The 10,242-nt window shown below is 49.0% G+C and overlaps 1 protein-coding gene across 1 annotated transcript; it reads right to left on the reverse strand.

Annotated features, from left to right (window-relative positions):
* Positions 1-1,687: 1,687 nt before the first annotated feature.
* Positions 1,688-9,997, reverse strand: LOC121567095. Its single transcript, XM_041877037.1, has 5 exons — positions 9,628-9,997; positions 3,418-3,756; positions 3,009-3,200; positions 2,762-2,790; positions 1,688-2,664 (listed from the first exon to the last, which is right to left on the reverse strand). Exons 1-5 carry the CDS (start codon positions 9,689-9,691, stop codon positions 2,560-2,562), a joined length of 729 nt encoding a protein of 242 aa, XP_041732971.1. The 5' UTR covers positions 9,692-9,997; the 3' UTR covers positions 1,688-2,559.
* Positions 9,998-10,242: the final 245 nt, after the last annotated feature.

The raw sequence follows: 10,242 nt of genomic DNA on the forward strand, positions 1-10,242 counted from the left end.
ATATGTAGTGAGGGCCAGCCAACAAGAGCGTACAGGTCACAATGGTGGGTAGTATATGGGGCTTTGGTGACAAAACGGATGGCACTGTGATAGACTACATCCAATTGGTGTTGGAGGCTATTTTGTAAATGACATCGCCGAAGTCAAGGATCGGTAGGATAGTCAGTTTTACGAGGGCATGTTTGGCAGCATGAGTGAAGGAGGCTTTGTTGCGAAATAGGAAGCCAATTCTAGATCTAACTTTTGATTGGAGATGCTTAATGTGAGTCTGGAAGGAGAGTTTACAGTCTAACCAGACACCTAGGTATTTGTAGTTGTCCACATACTCTAGGTTAGACCCGCCGAGATTAGTGATTCTAGTCGGGTGGGCGGGTGCAAGCAGCGTTCGGTTGAAGAGCATGCATTTAGTTTTACTAGTGTTTAAGAGCAGTTGGAGGCTACAGAAAGGGTGTTGTATGGCGTTGAAGCTCGTTTGGAGGTTTGTTAACACAGTGTCCAATGAAGGGCCAGATGTATACAAAATGGTGTCATCCGCATAGAGGTGGATCCGAGCGTCACCAGCAGCAAGAGCGACATCATTGATATACACAGAGAATAGAGTCGGCCCAAGAATTGAACCCTGTGGCACCCCCATAGAGACGGCCAGAGGTCCAGACAACAGGCCCTCCGATTTTACACATTGAACTCTATCTGAGAAGTAGTTGGTGAACCAGGCGAGGCAGTCATTAGAGAATCCAAGGCTATTTAGTCTGCCAATAAGAATGCGGTGGTTCACAGAGTCGAAAGCCTTGGCCAGGTCGATGAAGACGGCTGCGCAGTACTGTCTTTTATCGATCGCGGTTATAATATCGTTTAGGACCTTGAGCGTGGCTGAGGTGCACCCATGACCAGCTCGGAAACCGGATTGCATAGCAGAGAAGGTACGGTGGGATTCGAAATGGTCGGTGATTTGTTTGTTAACTTGGCTTTCAAATACTTTCGAAAGGCAGGGCATGATGGATATAGATCTGTAACAGTTTGGATCTAGAGTGTCACCCCCTTTGAAGAGGGGGATGACCGTGGCAGCTTTCCAATCTCTGGGGATCTCAGACGTTACGAAAGAGAGGTTGAACAGGCTAGTAATAGGGGTTGCGACAATTTCGGCTGCTAATTTTAGAACGAAAAAGGTTCATCTTCCAACAGGACAACAACCCTAAGCACACAGCCAAGACAATGCAGGAGTGGCTTCGGGACAAGTCTCTGAATGTCCTTGAGTGGCCCAGCCAGAGCCTGAACCCGATCTAACATCTCTAGAGAGACCTGACAATAGCTGTGCAGCGACGCTCCCCATCCAACCTGACAGAGCTTGAGGGGATCTGCAGAGAAGAATGGGAGAAACTCTCCAAATACAGGTGCCAAGCTTGTAGCTTCATACCCAAGAAGACTAGGCTGTAATCACTGCCAAAGGTGCTTCAACAAAGTACTGAGTAAACGGTCTGAAAACGTACCGTATGTAAATGTGATATTTCTGTTTTTTAGATTTAATAAATTTGCAAAAATGTCTAAAAACCTGTTTTTGATTTGTCATAATGGGATATTGTGTGTAGATTAATGGGGGGGAACAATTTAATCCATTTTAGAATAAGGCTGTAACATAACAAAATGTGGAAAAAGTCAAGGGGTCTGAATACTTCCTGAATGCACTGTATCTGGTTGTTCTTGTCTTTTTATTATAAAAGGGACATAGCATGCTTTAGACCTGGGCTCAAATACTATTTGAAATCCTCTTAAATAATTTATACTGTATGTGCGTGATTGAGCTTGCCTGGCTTAATGGACCAATAGAATAGTCCAAAAACTGCAAACCTCACCCCTCCGGCCCTCCAGGCAGGCTAGAGCAAACACTCAAAGTATTTTAAAGATTTAAAATAGTATCTGAACTCAGGTCTGCTTTACATGGAACATTGTAGAAGGGGCAACATTTAATACAATTTGCTCTACTTTACTTAGCAGTGGCAATATTTTGGTATTGAACATCAGTTCTAATTTGTTTATTCAAACACATGGCAGAGAAAGTAGTTCCCACAAATTACATCGTAATTACAGTGTTAACAAATAAAAGAGAGTTGCATAAATCATTATTTAGAACATTGAACATAGATTATATTCACAGATGATTTTCACATGGCATCACGATCTAGCTGAGTGTGTGGATGGCAGTTACTGCATGACACGTACAAAATCAGAAAGCATATGAAATCATTCAATCCAGAGCTCTGAAATGTGACCACTCGGTCAACACTGTCTGTTACATGCGGAGGTGAATATTGTAGTCAATTCAGGGGATAGCCTTGGCCAGGACTCGAACCCAGGTCCAGCGACTGTCAACCCAACGACTTAGCCTTTACTCCAAGAGATCCAAACCATTTGACGAGGTCACTACCTACTGAGCACAGACTATTCCACGTTGGTTCAACGTACTTTCATTGAAATGACGTGGAAACAATGTTGATTCAACCAGTGTGTGCCAAGTGGGTAGGATTTGGGTTGAGGTCTCAACAATATAAAAGTCTGACTGAGTCAGGAGAAGCGGAGAGAGGAGTAGACTGTGGGCTGTGCAGCTTCTCGTTGAGGATTAGGATTCTGCTGTTCAAGACAGCCCTTTGAAAGAGCTGCATAGACCAACTGCAAGAAAATAGACACTCAGGTTAGCCCAAGGAAGCATTCTAGAAAATGGTTAAGGAAAAGAGCATTCAGAAGCCATTATTCAAAGAACACACACCTCTATCTTTGGTTTAGGTTTGGGTGTGGCTGCAAAGAAAAGATCAGAGTCAAAAGCAGAATTAATACATACCTAATTGGTCACTTCACAAATTAGCATTAGACTTGGCCTTTAAATAAGCAGTAGACACGATCAACTGTACAATTGGATATAATGTTCACGTACAGTGCTGTGGTAGAAATGTGCATGTCAACATACAGCAGCAATATGTTAAGAAACTGTATAGATAAAGAAAGAGATGTCTTACGGGGCTTGTCCTTGCGTGTGCTTCGAGAGCGCGGTGGGGGGTTGGGCGGTGGTATTGGAGGGGGCTGAGAAGGGACCTTTGACCTTATATGGCAAGCCAGACCCAGAACCAAAACCAGGGTGATTACCAAACAGGTACTTACATACATCACCACCCTGAAATAGACCTTCCTCACGGATGTGGGTGGTATGGCTACAGAGAAAGGGTACAGCACATCAATGAAGTCAGAGCACATGCATACCAGTCTACCTGTCATCTGGGAATGTGGAGTGGTCATTTTCTGTGATTGTTTCTCATTTTGGAGGGAAATCTTACAAAGTGTGGGCAAAAATAAATAAATACATACTGTACATTACTTGCATGAAACTGATGAACAATGATTTTATGTAGACAGAAGGACCATATCTACCTGCAGTAATGTTCACATATGTCATATGTCCAACACTGGTGTATCCCTCAACCCAGGTGATCTGGCATTGGTACATTCCATAATCTGATTGGTTGACTTTGAGGATGTCCATGAGCAGACGGGTTCTATTGGTTGTCAACGTGATGTTGGAGAGATGATACTTTGGAGTGGGACTAAAGAGAAGGAACTGTCCCTCTGTTGAAAGCCCCCATCCCCCTGTCCAGCCATCATCTCCACAATGCTGAACAACACAGGATAGGGAAAGAGGGCCCCCCTTTGGTATGTTAACAGAACTTCTCTTTGCCAAGACAGAAGTCACACATTCCTCTGCATCATACCCTGAGGGAACAAAAGTTGAAAAAATTGAACATATAAATATGATATAAAAAATTCACTAGACAATAGAAGAGTAGCATCTACAGCAATGAATATCCTAATAGCAATCTACATTTATAGTAATGAGAGAGAGTTCATTGAGAGTAGTGATTTCTCATGATACCTCTTTTGTAGGAAAGCAGATGATACATCAATTTAGGTTAGATTGTTTGATTGATTACTTGTCCTTCCTTTTCTTGAGCGACATCCTAGATAGCTGTTTCAGGTATTTGTTGGCCATCCTACGTATGGTTTTGTTACGGTTCGGCACTGTTGGTCCGGTTCCCGCTTGTTTCCCTTTTCCTTTTTCCCCTGTGTGTGTGTGTGGTCTGTGTCTGTCTCCCCCTGCTGTGCAGCCCAGTCAGAGGATCTAGGTCAGGGGGCGTGGCCATTCTCTCTCATGCTCCGTTACTTCCAGCTGCGGCTCATTGTCATCAATCAACCAGCAGTTATCTACCCGGGCTGGACACCTCTCCAGCGCCAGTTCGTTCCTACACTACCTGTGGTAACTTGGCCCCGTACAGCAATCTCAGTCTAGTTGTTACTATCTCAGCATTATAGTTGTTTCTGCCACGTTTTGTAACCTGTCTCTCCTTCGACCAGATCCCGTCTGTTCCTGCTGCCTGCCTACCTGCCATTCCCACGCCGCAACCTGCTCATCTGTTGTCTGATATCCTCGTCATCCAGCTCTCCGGACTACTGGCTCTCCCCCTCACTCAGCTCCTACCCCGGTCTGAAGCTATTCCACCCTGAACTGTTTCTCTCTGCCAATTCACGCTGAATAAACGACATCCTAATTCACCCTCTGTTGTCCGTGTGTCCGTCTCTGCACCTGAGTCCCCCACCAAGCCTAATAGAACGAACTGGCCAAACATGGACTCAGCAGAGATGCCACATGAAACAACGGGTGATGGCGTACAACGCGCCCTCCATTCACAGGGAATGTTATTGGGACAACACGACCAACTCATCCGGACTCTTGTGGATAACAACCAGCAGTTGTTGGATCAAGTATCTCATCTCACCTCTCAGGTAGCTAACCTGGTAACACTCACTACCCTTCCTCCCTCTGCTTCTCCTCCGCCTGTTCCTCCTACAGTGGCTCCAGGCTCGGCTTCCGCTCCTGCCCTTCGGGAACCCCCTACAACCTCACCCGAACCTTTCACCGGGGACCTGAACAAATGCCGTGGTTTCCTGCTTCAGTGCCGCTTGGTGTTCCAACAGAAGCCCCTGTCTTTCTCCACGGAATCCTCAAAGGTACATTACGCACTGGGGTTAATGAGGGGCAAAGCTTTGATTTGGGCAGAAGCGGCTTGTTCTACTCAGCAGATTGCCAGCCTGTCGCTTTGACGATTTTTCCTCTCAATTGAAAGTTGTGTTTGATCACCCGGACCATGCCGGACCGCCACAAAGAGACTATTGAAGCTACGACAGGGCACGGGTAGCGTGGCTGAATACGCCATTGATTTTTGGACCTTGGCAGCCGATTCCAAGTGGAATGACGAAGCTCTTCAGGGAGCGTTTGTTAACGGTCTAAGTGACACGATTAAGAATGAACTAGCTGTTCGTGATGAGCCTGCTAACCTTCATGTTCTCGTTTCCCTTGCTACACGAATAGACAACAGGCTACAGGAGAGGAGACAGGAGAGGGGCGGTCGGGTCCACACCGCAGCGGATCCCTCCACGGAACTAGACGAGCCCATGCAGCTGGGCCGTGCTCGTCTGTCCCCTGCCGAAAAGGAACGGGCGCATGCGGGCTGGTGAGTGCATGTACTGTGGGGACCGCACTCATTTCCTGGTTAACTGTCCGGTTCGCCCAAAAGACCAAGCTCGCAGGTAAAAGTGGGCATACTTGCGAGTGCTACACCTGACTCAATGCCCACAGCACCCCGTCTAGTTATCCCAGCTACAGTCCAGTTCAGGAATCTATCTCTCCCACTAGCTGCTCTCATCGACTCTGGTGCTGAGGATAGTTTCCTTGACGTTAACCTGGTCACTCAGGCTGAGATCCCTGTTAAGCCCCTGCCTAAGCCTATAACAGTAACCGCTATTGACGGCCATCAGTTTGCCAACATCACCCATCAAACTGTCCCCGTTTCTCTCATGCTGTCCGGCAATCACAAAGAAACCATCCAGTTTAAAGTTGTCTCCTCCTCGGCCTCCCCCCTTATCCTCGGTTTCCCTTGGCTTAGCATTCACAACCCCCATATTGACTGGCAAAACCACAAAATACACAGTTGGAGCACTCACTGCCATTCTGTTTGCCTTGGGTCGGCTATTCCGCCCTCGGTAGGTTCCCCTGCTTCCCCTGTCAAAACCCCAGACCTCTCTTCAGTCCCTGAGGAGTACCTGGACCTGGCCGAGGTATTCAGTAAATCCAAAGCACTCTCACTACCACCTCATAGGCCATACGATTGCGCTATTGAGTTACTGCCTGGAGCCCCTTTGCCGTCCAGTCGGCTTTTCAATCTGTCCCGTCCTGAGAGAGAAGCTATGGAAACCTACATAGGCGACTCCCTAACCTCTGGCATCATTCGTCTCTCATCTTCCGCTGTTGGTGCTGGGTTCTTTTTGTTGAGAAGAAGGACAAAACATTACGCCCCTGCATTGACTACAGAGGACTTAATAACATCACAGTCAGAAATACGTACCCCTGCCTCTCATCAACTCAGCATTTGAACCCCTTCATGGTGCCACCGTGTTTACCAAACTCGACCTACGTAACGCTTACCACCTCGTTAGGATCAGGCCGGGAGACGAATGGAAGACTGGGTTCAATACCCCTCTCGGACACTTTGAATACCTAGTCATGCCATTCGGTCTCACTAACGCCCCAGCAGTGTTTCAGGCCATGGTTAACGATGTGTTGAGGGATTTTCTACACCGTTTTGTGTTTGTCTATTTGGATGACATTCTAATATTCTCTAAGTCACAGGATGAACACGTCTCCCACGTCCGTCTGGTTCTCCAACGCCTCATGGAAAATAAACTGTATGTGAAAGCAGAAAAATGTGAGTTCCACCGGCAGTCCGTCCCCTTTTTGGGCTTTATTATCGAGCGGGGACAAGTGTCACCAGACCCTGACAAGATCAGAGCGGTTGTGGAGTGGCCCACACCCACGTCTCGGAAGCAGCTACAACGCTTCCTGGGCTTCGCCAACTTCTACCGCCGCTTCATCAGGGGTTTCAGCCGAGTGGTTGCCCCCTGACCAAGCTCACCTCCCCTAAGGTGCCATTCCTGTGGACGCCTGAGGCCGAGTCAGCTGTGAGTACATTGAAGGAACTGTTCACCACCTCACCTGTTCTTATTCATCCAGACACTAGTTTGCAGTTTATTGTGGAAGTGGACGCCTCTGATTCGGGGGTGGGGGCAGTCCTGTCACAACGTTCCCCCACGGACCAGAAGCTCCATCCTGTGGCCTTTTTCTCCAGGAGATTGACCCCTGCTGAGAAGAACTACGACGTGGGTAACCGGGAGTTGCTTGCTGTCAAGTTGGCGTTGGAGGAGTGGAGGCACTGGCTAGACGGAGCAGAGCAACCCTTCATAGTCTGGACAGACCACAAGAACCTGGCTTACATCCAGTCATCCAAGAGGCTGAACTCCCGCCAGGCCAGATGGGCTCTGTTCTTCAGCAGGTTCAAGTTTATTTTAACATATCGTCCTGGCACACGTAATGTCAAGCCTGATGCTCTCTCTCGCCAGTTTACAGACAATGAAGACTTCAGCAATCCTGAACCTGTTCTGCCCGCTTCCTGTTTGGTGGCGGCTGTTCACTGGGAAATCGAGTCCCTCGTCCGATCGGCACAAGAGTTGGAACCTGGACCGGCCGATGGCCCCCCGACCTTCTCTATGTTCCCGCAGCCGTGCGGCCGCAAGTGCTCAACTGGATCCACACCTCACGATTCTCCTGCCACCCTGGTATGAACCGTACACTGTCGCTACTTAAGAGGCACTTTGGTGGCCATCCGCCGAGGCTGACGTCCGGGAGTACGTGGGCGGCCTGTTCCATCTGTGCCCAAAGTAAGGCTTCCCACAGGGCTCCTTCGGGCCTGCTGCGGCCTCTCCCAGTCCCGAGTCGGCCCTTGGTCTCACGTGGCCTTGGACTTCGTCACTGGACTTCCTATGTCTGAGGGTAATGACACCATACTCACCATCGTGGACAGATTCTCTAAATCTGCCCATTTTGTTGCATTACCAAAATTACCGTCTGCCAGTGAGACAGCCGACCTCTTTGTCCTACATGTATTCCGTCCCCATGGAATCCCTGTGGACATAGTGTCCGATAGAGGTCCACAGTTCATTTCTCGGGTATGGAAGGAGTTTTGTTCGGCTCTGGGTGCCTCTGTCAGTCTCTCATCAGGTTTCCATCCCCAGTCCAATGGCCAGACTGAGAGGACCAATCAGGACCTGGAGGCTGCTCTACGGTGTGTGACATCCCAGAACCCGTCCACCTGGGCCAAACATCTCCCGTGGGTCGAATATGCCCACAATTCCCTCACCTCATCTGCCACCGGCCTCTCACCTTTTGAGGCGGCTTTGGGGTACCAACCGCCATTGTTCCCGTCTCAAGAAAGGGAGTTAGCCGTCCCGTCAGTTCAGGATAACCTTCGTCGCTGCCGCAAGGTGTGGGTGGACACCCGTGAGGCCCTTCTACGGACAGCAGAGCGTAACAAGAGGGTGGCGGACAGGCACAGGGTAGTCGCTCCCCAGTTCCAGCCTGGTCAGCGAGTCTGGCTCTCCTCCAGCAACATCCCCCTGCGCACTGACTCCCGTAAGCTGTCGCCCGGTATTTGGGTCCTTTCGAGATCGACTCCATCATCAACCCTTCGGCTGTTCGGTTGAAGCTTCCCCAGGCCATGAGAGTCCATCCTACATTTCACGTGTCCCAGCTGAAGCTGGTCTCCTCCAGCCCTTTGTGTCCGCCTGTGGATCCCCCTCCGCCACCGCGATATTGACGTGACCATCCAGCCTACACGGTGCGGAGACTGCTGACGTCCGGAGGCGTGGTAGAGGGCTTCAGTACCTGGTGGACTGGGAGGGATACGGTCCCGAGGAGAGGTCCTGGATTCCCCGACGATTTATACTGGATCCGCAGCTGGTGGCTGACTTCCATAGGGACCACCCTGACAAGCCGGGTGGGTCGCCGGGTGGCGCCCGTTGAGGGGGGGGTACTGTTACGGTTCGGCACTGTTGGTCCGGTTCCCGCTTGTTTCCCTTTTCCTTTTTCCCCTTGTGTGTGTGTGGTCTGTGTCTGTCTCCCCCTGCTGTGCAGCCCAGTCAGAGGATCTAGGTCAGGGGCGTGGCCATTCTCTCTCATGCTCCGTTACTTCCAGCTGCGGCTCATTGTCATCAATCAACCAGCAGTTATCTACCCGGGCTGGACACCTCTCCAGCGCCAGTTCGTTCCTACACTACCTGTGGTAACTTGGCCCCCGTACAGCAATCTCAGTCTAGTTGTTACTATCTCAGCATTATAGTTGTTTCTGCCACGTTTTGTAACCTGTCTCTCCTTCGACCAGATCCCGTCTGTTCCTGCTGCCTGCCTACCTGCCATTCCCACGCCGCAACCTGCTCATCTGTTGTCTGATATCCTCGTCATCCAGCTCTCCGGACTACTGGCTCTCCCCCTCACTCAGCTCCTACCCCGGTCTGAAGCTATTCCACCCTGAACTGTTTCTCTCTGCCAATTCACGCTGAATAAACGACATCCTAATTCACCCTCTGTTGTCCGTGTGTCCGTCTCTGCACCTGAGTCCCCCACCAAGCCTAATAGGTTTAAAACCAAGGTTATATCTACAACTGTCAGGAATCCTAAACAAGAGTAGTTTGACTTACCATGGAGAATGCATAGACAGGTCAATGAGAGAAACAGACAGTTGTACATGTCTTTCTTCCCCATAGAATAGTCTGTTTTTCTTCAGCGTGCCCCTTCTAGTTCCTTTCTCCTGTATGAGGGGTTCCATAGAGCAGCCCCAAGACAATGTCCTGGTGCCTCAGGAAGCTGGACCCAAATTGTTCTTCTTAGTTTCTCAATTGTTCTCTCACTTTCTCATTACATTTTTCCCCCTCATTGAGAGTGTACTCTCCACAATTGCGAAATGGTTTCCACTAGCTGCCTCAGTCGAGTTGGAAGTTAGGAAGGAAGTACACACACACACACGAGCACACACACTTACAAACACACACACACACACAAACACACACACACACATTCTCTCTCTCTCTCTCTCTCTCTCTCTCTCTCTCCAACTCCAAAAGACAAATCACATCCTTCCTCAGGCTCAACCCCGAACTCTGTGGGCTGGGCACAATTATTAACTCCTTAATAGTTAACATTTAGCATTACATTTACTAAAGAATACATTTCCATGGAAACCAAGAAGAAAGTGTGTTGAATGTGTATGTTTTTGATTGTGTCTGTACGTTGAATTTTATCCTCTTTCAAAGAAA

The sequence above is a fragment of the Coregonus clupeaformis genome, chromosome 5 (genome assembly GCF_020615455.1).
Source record: "Coregonus clupeaformis isolate EN_2021a chromosome 5, ASM2061545v1, whole genome shotgun sequence".
NCBI classification, from domain to species: domain Eukaryota; kingdom Metazoa; phylum Chordata; class Actinopteri; order Salmoniformes; family Salmonidae; genus Coregonus; species Coregonus clupeaformis.